This window comes from Corvus moneduloides, chromosome 3 (assembly GCF_009650955.1).
Source record: "Corvus moneduloides isolate bCorMon1 chromosome 3, bCorMon1.pri, whole genome shotgun sequence".
In the NCBI taxonomy this organism is placed as follows: domain Eukaryota; kingdom Metazoa; phylum Chordata; class Aves; order Passeriformes; family Corvidae; genus Corvus; species Corvus moneduloides.
The window spans coordinates 66,683,380-66,696,135 of NC_045478.1; the positions used below are offsets into that span (position 1 = coordinate 66,683,380).

Here is a 12,756-nt window from a genome sequence, read left to right on the forward strand (position 1 = left end):
ACAAGATGAAAGGGGTAGCAGCTGGAACTACACAGCTTTGTACAGATTCCATAACCATGCACACATTTGCTGGATCTGGAAATGAGGAGATGCTTTTCAAGCATTTTGCACTTGTAAAAGTCTGCTAAGGGAAATTCACCCATCCTGCAACTTTAAGAGCTACAGCTGTGGAGCGTAAGCACAGAGCAGGAAGCAGTTTTGCTTACCCACAGCTGCCTTCCTCATGCAGCAACTCTTTCTCCCTACTGGAGGGTGCACTTTTACCTGATAAAAAGAATTGGCAGTAAGCTAGAAAACAATCAAAAGGGCTTTTTTCTTCCGCTGCCCTCCTACTTTCTGCCTGGAGAGATTCGGAGAAAGTAGGACTTCTGTGAGGAAAAGAATCACAACCTGAAGCTGCTGTACTAACTTCCGGTTAACACTGCATGAAAGCATTCAGGGAGCTCCTCACCCACTTCCTTCACAAGTCTAGAAGACGAGAAAATGAAAGCATATGACACTGCCACAGATGAATGAGGTACATTCAACATTCATGACTTTTTGTGCACAGTCTGGTCAATCCGAAGGGCAGTCATTCTTCTATTGAATCACGCTGCAAAATTATTTCTCTCTCACTGTCCTGTTTTCTGAACAGTCCAGCTGTTCAGAAATACGCTCCTTGCAGGAATTCAGTTTGCTTTCATTTCAGATTGCAAATAAAAAGAGAAACCAAAGCAGTAAGAATAACACAAATTTAAGTATGTGCTTTTATTTTATACTTTCATGGCACATTTTCATTTGTAAACATTAAATAACCAGTCCTCTTCTTCAGATGTTGAAAATAACCACCAGACATTTGAGAGAATTACCTGAGATTTAAAAACAAAAAATAAAAAAAAAAAGAGAGAAAAAGATCTGGCATCTTTTACATTACTCACATACAGTACCATTTTAGGAAGACTTACAAAAGGGAATGTTTTCCAAAATAGGACAGTTTTCTTTTGACTATAAAGCTATACAAAATACATTAAAATGCCTTAGAATGATCAGCCTTATTAAGAGGATGTGGCAAATCACTGTTTCAAACAATTCCATTAATGCATAGCTGAAACACTGCATCAGTCCTGCAGCAGCATGATATCCACATTGTCGTGAACACCTTGTAAAAGCAGCTCTCCTTGGTAGGTGACAATCTTCCGTCGTTTTGCCGCCTTAAGCGTTCCCACCAAGGCTTCAAAGAGGTTGGCACACTTTTCATCAGCAAACAGCACACCAAATTTCACACTCACTTGTCCATCAGCATCTAAATAAAAGACATAATGTAGATTTCCTTCAAGTTAGGAGAGTACTGGGGAAATAAGGTTACATACAGAACATTGAAAGTAAACCCCACTCTGTTTCCCAATTTCTCTGGGATCATATTATGAATGCTGATGATAAACAGTAGGCAGAACTCCTGCCTAATCTAAGTTTGCCTTTCCTTCCAGAGACTCATATCGAGGACCACATATCTGCTATGTTTACTTTTATTGATGACTTCCTGAAACCTATGACAAGCACAGGCTATTGAACCTCTTCACAGTGTTTGGAGGAAAATAGTTTTAAATAATTAAAATCCTAGAATCCTAGAACATCTCAAATTGGAGGAGACCCCTAAGGATCAAGTCCAACTCCCTGCTCCTACAACCTAAATCTAAACCATACATGAAAATATTTTTTTCACAATTTTTTCACTCATTAGTATTTGAGGTTCACATTGAAAAGGCTGCAATGTGAATTTTCACACAAAGCAACAATTTAAAAATATATTTTAAAGTTGTGTTATTCCTAAAAAGCAGATGCAGTCATACAAATGCAAGACATACATATCCATTTAGGTTTTGAAAAACAAGTGGAACTGAACAAATGGCACCAGAACTGACATATAGGAGCAGGTAGCACAACCACAAACTGCATAAATATTTGTAAAGAAAGGAGTTTTAGCAATGAAAAACAATCTTAAGAAAAAAAGGTACCTTCTAAGCAAGTTTAAGGAAGTTTGGAACTACACGTACAACTCCTGGATTAGTTTTAGGCATACAGACCAACTTCTTCCAAATAATACAATCATCAGCAGAATTGAAACGCATGAATTCTGAAGTAGAGAAGTTACCAAGGAAGGAGGTGGAAGGAGGAGGTGCAAGTTTCTTCTGTGGTGACTGTAGCAAGTATTGAAAACGTGAATCTTGCAGCTGATTCAGGATTCAGGGAGCAGGACTTCAAGCCCACATCCTCTCTGCTGCAGAGGCTTAAATGTTTAACTTTATAACAGAACTACTTTAAAGGATGGGACATAGGTGGTACTGTACAGTTCAACATTAAGTGCATATGTAGGTTTTCAGGTTACCTAAGCCTGCTTATTTAAATTTGCCAAGTTCATAGTTTGATATAACATGACTACATCTGTACAGAGACATTACAATACTTACTTTTGGTTCCCAGCCGCCGAATCTCCTCAACTAAGAGGCTAATTTCATGTTCCACGTTCATTGTGGTCTAAAGTAAAATAAATTTTTACAAAGTTATTAGGAATCCTGTAAATCCTTTGCACTGTTCTGCCATGTTCTCAGTTCTTTAGGGATGTCACAACACTTCATAAATCCCAGGAGCCTGGAGACACACGACTACAGGATAATCTAGGATTTTAGTCTTGAACAGATGAAGAGCCTCTGCACCTCCACATTTGAAGGGAAGAGAACAGAAGTTACAATCTTGTTACATTCTATACACAAATATAAGGAGCCAATCTCAAAATATGAAAGATGTGGGAAGGTCAAGGAAAAGGAGGGTTGTTTGTTTTAAAGAATTGAGCTTAAGCTGCCACAGAATCAGAGCAACTCCTTAACATCACAGGTCTTCAGGGGCAACTTTCCATCGATGGCCTCAATTAAAATGGAACATCTGCCTTTGAATTTCTCCCTGGGATACGTGATAGATTTGGTTTCTTAAACCACACCACAGCTTTCTACATGTGCTGGGAAGATACTGCAGGCATCCTGCTGGTTACAGACACACATGGTGTCCGTAAGGACAGCAGCTCCTGCATACCTGCTACTGAGAGCAGAACTGATCCAAACTATGCAAGTGACCTGAGGCAGTTAATGTTTTTGCCTTTCATAGTGATCCTGAAAATCTACTAATAATTCCAAACATATCCTGGGCACCCCTTTGCCCTGAAACACAGCAATTTGCACCAATGTACACCAATGCCTTGCAACAGCTTAGCCTTAGGCAGCCCAGCATATGGCAACGCTGCAGTCACACAAAACACTATCTATCTATAGTGTCCAAGGTTAACAACTACAGACACCTGAACGGTGTTTTATGACCTATGCTGTGCAAAGCAGCATCAACACAATGAAACCATTAGACATTGAACTCCTCAAGCAAAAACCGGGATTAAGGTAGGCACAAGAAACTAGGCACCACAGACAAAGCAAACCATCAAATGCAGCTTCCACGGGTGCCAACAATGCAGCCTGGAACAAAAGCCACTGAGAGCTTCTGGAGCTGAGCTAGCTAAAAGGGGTTCAGTGAGCACTAAAACCCACTCTGTTGTTCAAGAAACCGGGATTTCTGCACTAGTATGTAAGTGGAGTTAAAAAATAAGCATCTGAATGCATCACAAACTCTTCCTAAGAGAAAAGCTTCCCCTCCTTTCTTACTGAGTTAAAATAGGTAAGAGCAACACAGTTCCACTTCCTGAACCCTTATGATTTATCCAAGAGGCAAAAAACCCATTGCAACAGAGTCTGATTTTAAGATCCAAAATTGACATGCAAAAATTTTTTCTTTTTAACATGCAAAATTGAGCAAGGTTAATTATCAGCACGGGTTTCATGCAAAGCCCCAACCAAACCACAGGTTCATCCCTAGTGCACAGGAACAGCAGCAGACTGACAGGTGACATTGCAAATGGACCACCACTACCTAGGGCAAGGCAGCAAGGCTGCACAGCTGCAACTGCCTTAGGTGAATTCTACAAACTTCGGGATTTTGTTTGAGTCGGCACTAAACAGATCAAGTCAGCAAGGAAAATATGACCCATCTATTAGAAAGCTTACACTCTATTTGTCAGACTGCCAGTTCTGATATTGGTCATCACAATGGCATAATTAGCTCCTCTTTGAAGACGTTCTTCTCATTTTAAAGGCTCTTTTTTACCTTCAGCTCTTTAAATTCACGTTAATTTCTAATTATTTTCATACATGTACACCATCAATATAAACTGCAGTATCTAGAATGAAAAAAGTTAAATTCTACATTATTAGGCAAGACTTTTGAGATCAGAGAAGCATGAGTAAGGAGTTGGGATGCTCGGTATTTCAAAACTTAATTACTTGCCTTATACTGTAGATACTCAGCACAGGAACTGTCAAAGGTGCACACCAACTATTAGACTCTAATTTAATTTCTGATGCCAATACACTGCTGCAAGGCAGTACGTGGTATGGAAACTAAACTTCTCCTTATTTGGTGCAAACGCGCCGAAGCGCTGCGAGCAGACGCACACACACCCACACATCTGTCACCCACCGCGCCGACCTGTCCCCTTGCCGGCACTGATGGCTCCTCGGCAGGACCGCGCTGGGCGGCAGAGCGCGGCTCCCTTCCCACACCCCGGCGGGATCCGACTCCCGCCGCCGCCTGCGCAGGGAGCGCCGGGAAGCGGGCCCCGCCCGGGCGAGCGGCAGCCGCACCCAGTACCCGAGCAGAGCCTCTGCCCCCGCAGCGCAGGGAAGGAGGGACGGCTCCCCGGGCTGGAGGGAGGGGAGGAAGGAAGAAAGGACGGACGGACGGCTGTCCCGCACCCGCTCCCGCCCGCCGCCACTCACCCGATGCCGCCACCGCCGCTGTGGCCGCTCGGAGCCGGCGGAGCCGCGGGGCAGCGCCGGGCGGGGCGGGAGCGGAGGGGCGGGCGGACGGAGCTCTGCCCCCGCCGGGCCGCGCCGCCCCCCGCGCTGAGCTCCCACCGCCCCGGGGCGGCGCTCCCGGCCATCTTGGGCTCGGCCCCTGCGGGATGCTGTGGGAGCGCGCTGGCGCTGCTGCGCCCTCTGTCCTGCCGGGACCTCTCTCCCCGTGCCGTGCCCGCGGCAAGGGCGCTAGTGAGTTTGTTGGGTAAAACGCCTTCCAAGGCCAGCCCGTGAGCAGCTCCCTCTCTGCCAGTGGATCAGCTTTCAATAATTCACCGTGTTGCTTTAGTCACTTTCTGTCACCGTACCGTGCCCCATGCGCCCCATCTCTGCTGGCTTCCCCGGGTGACGTCGTGCCACTTTCCTTAGGCCCCCCACATTTATTTTCTCCTAGAAAATCAGTTCTCCTTCCAAGGAACGAGCTAGGTTAACACCATTTACTTTCGATAAAGTTGTGTTGAAATGTATCTCTATCTCCATTCAGCACCCACGTCCTTGCACTCTACGCTGCAGAAAGAATGCAATTTATTTTTTTCTGTCTTGTATCATGGCACTGACTATTGTCTCTCTTGCTTCCTCTTCACCTCAGAAACGTTTACGTCCTCTCTCAAGGACTCAGGCATTTACGCCGAGAGCTGCATTAACTCCTACAAAGCAACGAAGCTGCCGCCAACGCCCCAGGCAGAGTCAAGGCTCGCACCAAGGCTCTCCGAAGAATTCTCACTGGCACAGCTGAAGGCATTGCCGTTCCCGGCTGTCTGTCCCGCCTCCTCATCAGACATGACTGCCCCTAAAGCAGAGTTGATATAAGAAATTATTTCCAGCCCATGCAATTCACATTTTCATGCACTAGTTTCTGAAGGTGAGATTCTTTCTCAGACTGTGAGCTGTGCCAGCTGAGGCTGGTCCCTTATTACATTCTCCCATCCCAGGTGTGAGGAGGAATTAAATAGGTGATGGCACCTTGAATCACTGCAGCAAGCTCTGCTAGGATTCAAACCTGCAGCTAGATAAATTGATTTACACAGTGGAAATGATGCCAAGAAGATCACATTTTTATCACTCCAGGGATTGTAGTCCAAGCCCATTGCTTTTCCAAGGGATTTTTTGGATGGTGTTTTCATGGAAAGATTAACTTTTCCATAGAATAATCACTATTTATCTATCAGTTACAGAATCTTTGGTTACTAAAAAAACCAAACATACTGCTTTCTGGTTGTGATATGCTATCAAAACGTTTTCCAGAACAGATTGGATATATTTCACATCAATAAAGGGTGGTCTTTGCAAAAAACAAACCTTGATAGTTAGGGAAACAAGATTAAAAGGCCTACATTCCTACGTCGATAATGAAATAAATGAAATTTAAATCTATCGGAATTGAATCAAAAGACAGTGAAAATTCCCAGGAAAATGTAGTATCTGAAGAGCACTGATGCTCTGTGCATATGATGCCATATGTGTGTACTGCTTTTCCTAAGATCTTTGTTATACTGGCTGACAAAACGCTAAATACTACAGTAAAAAAAGGTACTTTTTTAAGGTAGATCTGAGATAAAGCTTTTAAAAGGGAATCTGATTAGTATATTAGCAAGTTAAAGATTCCTATTATTTAGTAGTATAGAATAAAAGTGCTTATCTTCTGGTTTTATTGTCAACAACATGCTTTCAGTTGCACATATTCTAGATTTCTTAATCATCAAAAAACATCATTACATTTGCACAAATAATGTAGGCCTTTGCATAATGTGATTGCTATTATGGATAATTTATGTTTGATCAAGTAATAGTTTGTGACTTTTCAGACTAAATGTATTATTATTGTTGTTGTTGTTATTATTACTATTATGCCGATGATTAAATCTATGTTAAAAATTCTCTTCAGTTTTGACTCATAGACCCTAATATACAAGAAACATCAACTACACATCTGAGAAAGATGAACAAAAATCTGTAATTGCTCATCTTATTTTCTTTTACCACATTTTTTGAATAAGTGCAATTTATTTTTTAATTCTGTCTTTTGAAAAGAAAGTGTTAGACCCAAATATTTGTCACCAGACATCAGGAGATTATTGAAACACTTTTGTTACTATTTTTTACATGGCTCTTCCTGGTCATGTAATGTTAAAATAGGTTGATAAGAAATCAAAACCATCTGTTACCATGACAATTAAGGTAACAGATACTGCCAAAGTACAAAAATTAGCTGGGCAGCATCAGAACTGAGTGACTGATTATATCCTTACAGGGACAGCAGCAGTAAGCAGGAAGCATTATAATTATGGAGATGGTGATTTCCCATCATTCTGTTTCCACAAATTTATGTTGTTTTAAAAATGAAAGAAGCGCAAAATTGTTCTTTACAAGCTTACAGGACAGACATGGAAATATTGCTCATACATATTTCATATAACTGGGGAAGGTCATAATCAGACTCATAATTCATTATGCATTTTAGCTGCATAAGAGTACTCCTTAAAACTCATGAGATTCTGCCTTAAAACAGACTATGCTGATTTGACCTTCCTTGGCATCTCTTTATTGTTACTGACCCCCCAGATGCACATGAAGGCAGCCAAACAGAGGAATTATGCACAATGTAAAAAACATAGCTTGAGAACAACACAGTAGACATACTGCATCTGATCAAACCATCAATTTAACAGGACATTTTGCCTCCAGCAAGGACCATGAGCAGGCATTTGGAAGACAGTGCGATCAACGAAAACTATCGGTTTCTCTCCTGGCTCCTGGCACTTATTGGAGGAAGTAATTATTCCATCTTCTCCTTTCTCCATCACATTCCCTAATTTAATTATTTAATCTAATATAAGATGAATGTATCTCCATGTTGCTGATCCTTCTTGTGTCTCTTTATAATTTTTCAAACAATTCTGTGTTATTTTCTGGGATTGAATTAGCAGAACTGTCAGTATTATTCAGCATGTGGGTATAACATATACAAAAGACATGTTTTCTGTTTTGTTCTCATTCCCAATAATAATAACTCCCAACATTTTACTTGACTTTTTCAGAAGTTCTAAGCACTATACACAATGGTTTCAAAAACTGTTTCCAAAGTGATAGTGATTAATTGTTCTGTTACAGATAATTAGGATTACTCTCCCCCCAGTACACTACTTTGCATTTTTCAGTACCATCAGGTGTTTTACTGTGTAATTTAAAATAGGATGGCACAAACTTCGTCACCTCTTTTCCCATGATTTCAATGACAGCTTTGAACAGCACAGAAGGTCCAAACAGAAATGGTACTAAGAGTGCACTAGTAATTAGTAACCTCTCTCCATCACGACCATAAGTTGACCATCAGCTTTACCTGTTTGTCTCTTCCTACCTTTCAGCTGTTTATTGATTCTGAATGGAATCTTAATATCTTCTTACCCCATGAGAAATTAGTTTTATAGAAATACTTAATGTTTACAGTAAACACGTGGTAAGCATTTGTTGGTACAGGTTTCTCCAGAGACAGGTGTGTAACAGCATTAGGGCCAAGCCTGAAAAATGTAGGGGAAAGTTACAAGGTCATTCGCTAGGTAATGGCCATTTTTATTGTTTTCCAGCATATTCTAGACATTCTCACTTTACTAGTATATGTTGATAACTCATGCTGTTCTTGTTTTGTATAATACTGTTCTTTTTAATTTTTGCTGTATTGTATGTGCTTGTGCGTAGGCAGACATATGCATCACATGTGCATACACAGAATTTTCTGCTGAGATCCTCCCCAGATAAAAACCATTAGAACTGACAACACAATTTGCAGATTTCACTGTTAGATGAGATTGTATTAACAGCCTTCTTACATAATCCAGGTCTTACTTTTGCCTTCCAACACATTTTTGTTTCACGTGTTGATTTAGTAGAGACATGAATTCCTGCTGCATGTGCCTGCGCCCCACCCCCTTGCTTTAACACCAGTAACCTGTACCTGTGCAAAGTGCCAGATTCTCCTTACTGCCTCCAAAGCTGGACGGAAACTGTAGTGCTGTGATTCAAACAGGAGTGTGCGGATGTGTCTTGTCTTAGCCCAGCCCCATCAGGTATCTGTGCCATCGACCCGCCCTGAGCCACTTCTCACCATGGGTGTATTGCACCCACTTCGTGAATGTGCTGCAGGGTTATGACTCAACGTGACTCAACATGAACTTGTAAAGCCACTTCAGCCCCGGCTAAAACAGGTCTTAAAAGTCTTCATATGATTCAAAGATTTCAAGTGGTAGAGGATCTACTACATTCCTTATTCCTGTGGGCTTTGTAAAACCATAGAAAAAGTAAGATATCTTTTTCTAGAACATGACCAGGTCCTTGGATGCAATGAGAAGTTAAAATTCAAGTCAATACTGTTATAGAAACCTGATGAGAATAAGCCAATATTCAGAGAGTATGGATATTAGGGACAGTCAGAAGAATAGCTGTATTTTTTGAGACAAGCCAGTCAACGACAAAAACATCACTCTTTTACCAACTCTGTATCCAAAGGATCCTCATAGATTTTGGTCCAATCATTGTCTTCTTTTGCCACTCTCTCTGTCTTAAGTCAGCAGTTGTTTCAGCTGAGAAAATAATTTGACCAAAATGAAAAGCATAGTGATGCTCTGGAAAACTTTCCACGAATTTGCATGTAGACTCACATTTTAAAATATTGATTGAATGGGCTCATAGCTTTACTTTTCCTATAATGACCAAAAAAGCTCAAACCAAAAGAGAACAACAGAAAAAAACCCAACACTTTCTCTTTTTTACTCTCTCAGTGAGTTACTTTTTTAACTAAGCAAAACATAAACATTTCTTTTGATGCAAAAGGAAATATGCCAGACCAGCCTCAGAACAAGAGAACTACAAGTACAAACACAGTGACTGCTGACAGTCTTGATTCTTGAATGAACACTTCAATTGAGGTAGATGGAGTGATTCACTTACGCTGTTACTCATTGGTGTCTGTCCAGGAGAGAGGACTTATTTCAGGAATGGCCTCAGTGCATCACAGCCTTCCTGTTATTCACTAGGTGCCTCAAACAGTATAATGCTGCTACTTGCTAAATTTAGCATGTAAACCTTTACTACAGTGGAATACAAAAGAGAAGGAGTATTTAAAATCTTGAAGTAAATCACTGAAATTACTTGCTCCATCCCTAAGCCAGGAGTAAACCTCTGCATGAAATTACAGAAAGGTGCTGTACCAACACAGGCTAGAAGACTGGGCCCATAATGTTAGTTATACAGCACACACTGTAAGAAAAACTATGGGATGGCACTAATCCATGTGTCTGAGAGCAGTTACTTGAAAACTGTAAGATTGAATCCAAAGCCTCTCTCAATAGGCACAAAGTCAGAATTAGTCAGGGGGTGATGCTTTTCTGCATGAAAGGATGTGAAGTAAAGAGGATGTGCATGAATGTTTTGAGAGAGAAGAGCATCAAAAAGTGTTTGGAGACAGTTTACAAAGAGAAAAAAATGTATAAAATTCTGATTATACGTAATTACTTTATATTGTTCTTTGTTATAAGAGCTGAATATTGGAGAGAGAGGAACATGAAGACTAATTATTTTCTCATATTCCTGGTGTCAAAAAATCTCATGTGGCAAGGAAACAGCAGTACATCTCCTGATCTCCAGACAGCATGGGAATAGCTGAATCATCCAGTCCCTCTGTCCTCTTGTTTGATATGCACCATGAAAAAAAATCACCTCCCCTTCTCCTTTCCCTCTACACATATACATACACATACTGATATTTTGGGGACTTTTTCAGAAAACCGAAAATACAGGCTTTGCATAAAAGATGTCAAACAATGGTAGCAGAGATGACAGTTACATTAATATGGAATTACTATCCACATCCCCATCAAATACAGTTGTAGGTGTAATATCTTTATTTATTGGTTTCATATAAATTTCCTTTCTAAAGCTCAGGCATTTATCATGAGTCATGACAGAAGTACATCAAATCTTTTCCTGAAGCAAATCTTACTGAAATGGAACTGTGAATTTGCATTTGTCAGAATGCATTTGCTTAGCATATGAAATTGTGTCATGGCAAAAGTCATCACAGTAATTTTTTTTTAATTGGTGAAATGTCAAGACCTGCTGACCATGCAATCATAATTCTCAGCAGTTTACCGTTGGCTAAAAAAAGGTAAGAAAACTTTATCACTGAATTCATGGCAGTTAATGATCATTTAATTAAAGAGTCCTGTTTATAAGCATTTTTAAGGATAAATTTTGTCTGTAATTTTGCTTGTCTGCATTCCAGGTTCTTAGATAAAAACAATGCTTGTGGTGCATATTGGACCGTTTGAATCTGATAATATTTGCAATTGCACTGAATTTATACTATATTCTTAAGTCACATACAGAAACACCTTATTGTTTCCTGCATATGGGGAAGTGTATTTTTTAGGATAAGATTTGTATACAAACTGCCTTTTAGGAGTTCTTTTTGGCTTCAAGATACAATGCCAGCACTGAAATCCAAATGAGGTTCAAATTCACGTGTCATCAGATTTTATTAATTTCACTGGCACTGCAGCCACAAGTCATTTGATCCTAAATAATTTGATTTCATGCTGTTTGAAACTGCAAGAGAGAACAACAGTCAGATTCCCAGCACAGCTTCCCGTGAAGCACTGGTAGTGGTCTCACATATTGACCTAATAGCCTAATAGGAGGATTTCTGTCATGGTGTAGAAGGTAAAACTGTGTGTTGATTTCAGAGAGTAGGCAAATATCTACCAGGGAAGTACTATGAGAATATCAAACTAATTTGCACTTTTAACTATGCCACATGGTTTGATTACAAATGGGTCAGTTTTCTCCTTCATCTAACACCTAAATTTTATGAATTTTTCATCTGCAAAGTTAATTGCAATTGTGTATTCTAAGCTTCTGGGATAAGCCTTACCCCTTCTTATTTTTCCTTGAGGAAATTATGTCCAAGGATCTCTGACATGTTGGAGAAACTTAGATTTAAAATATATTTAAGAAAAATATATAACCATTTTCTTGTTTGTTTTATACTTATCCTATGCGATTGTGTTACATGTATATGAATAATATTTGCCTCTGAAGGTACTGTGATGTCATATTTTGAAGCAGATATTATTTGTTCTCTGTCACACAAATAACACAGATGAATCCCACGTCCTTTATGTTTACTGAAAGAAGCACAAAAGCTGTCTTGCACACAGGCAAGTGAACAGTTACAGAAACTTCCCAATGCACTTCCTCCGAATCCAAGTCTTCCTTAACTAAGTTTAAACCATCTTGTTCTTACAGTTTCCTGCCTCCTTTTTTCACAATGAGTCATTCAAAAAAGCAAGGGTTTGCCACTTTGAGTGCATAATCATTATTTATTGTATTAGGAACCAGCATATTACTCCATTGTAAACAGTTAATCTCCACTTTGATTTTAATGGAATCTTATAAAACAATATTAGATGACGTGAAAGTAGGCTTCTGCTGATCTGCAAATTTGGCAGAAATGATGAGGGTGAGGAGAGGGCTGATGATTCCAGAATTTGTGTATATATTTCTGTTCTAAAATCCAGAAATAACTGTAATTACAGTGCTAACAGGGAACAGAAATTGGAGGGGTAGTTTTATTTTTTTTCTTGAGACAATCAGTTGTATCACAGACCAAGCAAAGTAAGTCAACGTTAACTAATAATTAGTTAACAGTGTTAACTTATACAAAGGCTCAGTACTAACCACTTCTTATATAGCAAATAGTCATCAATAAAGACTTAGTACATTGGTTAATTGGTTACTACAGATCAAAATGTTTCCACCACAGAGGCAAGCA

The 12,756-nt window shown here is 39.9% G+C and overlaps 1 protein-coding gene across 4 annotated transcripts; it reads right to left on the reverse strand.

The window, feature by feature from the left end:
• Positions 1–717: 717 nt before the first annotated feature.
• ABRACL (ABRA C-terminal like) lies at positions 718–4,929 on the reverse strand. 4 transcript variants are annotated; one of them, XM_032102008.1, is made up of 3 exons: positions 4,854–4,929; positions 2,448–2,514; positions 718–1,282 (listed from the first exon to the last, which is right to left on the reverse strand). In XM_032102008.1, the coding sequence occupies exons 2-3, from the start codon at positions 2,506–2,508 to the stop codon at positions 1,098–1,100; spliced, it is 246 nt and encodes an 81-aa protein (XP_031957899.1). In that variant the 5' UTR covers positions 2,509–2,514; positions 4,854–4,929; the 3' UTR covers positions 718–1,097. The 4 variants fall into 4 exon arrangements, with proteins under 4 accessions (XP_031957899.1, XP_031957902.1, XP_031957900.1 ...); XM_032102011.1 differs by lacking the exon at positions 4,854–4,929 and adding an exon at positions 4,555–4,754; XM_032102009.1 differs by lacking the exon at positions 4,854–4,929 and adding an exon at positions 4,564–4,645.
• Between the last annotated feature and the right edge of the window lie 7,827 nt (positions 4,930–12,756).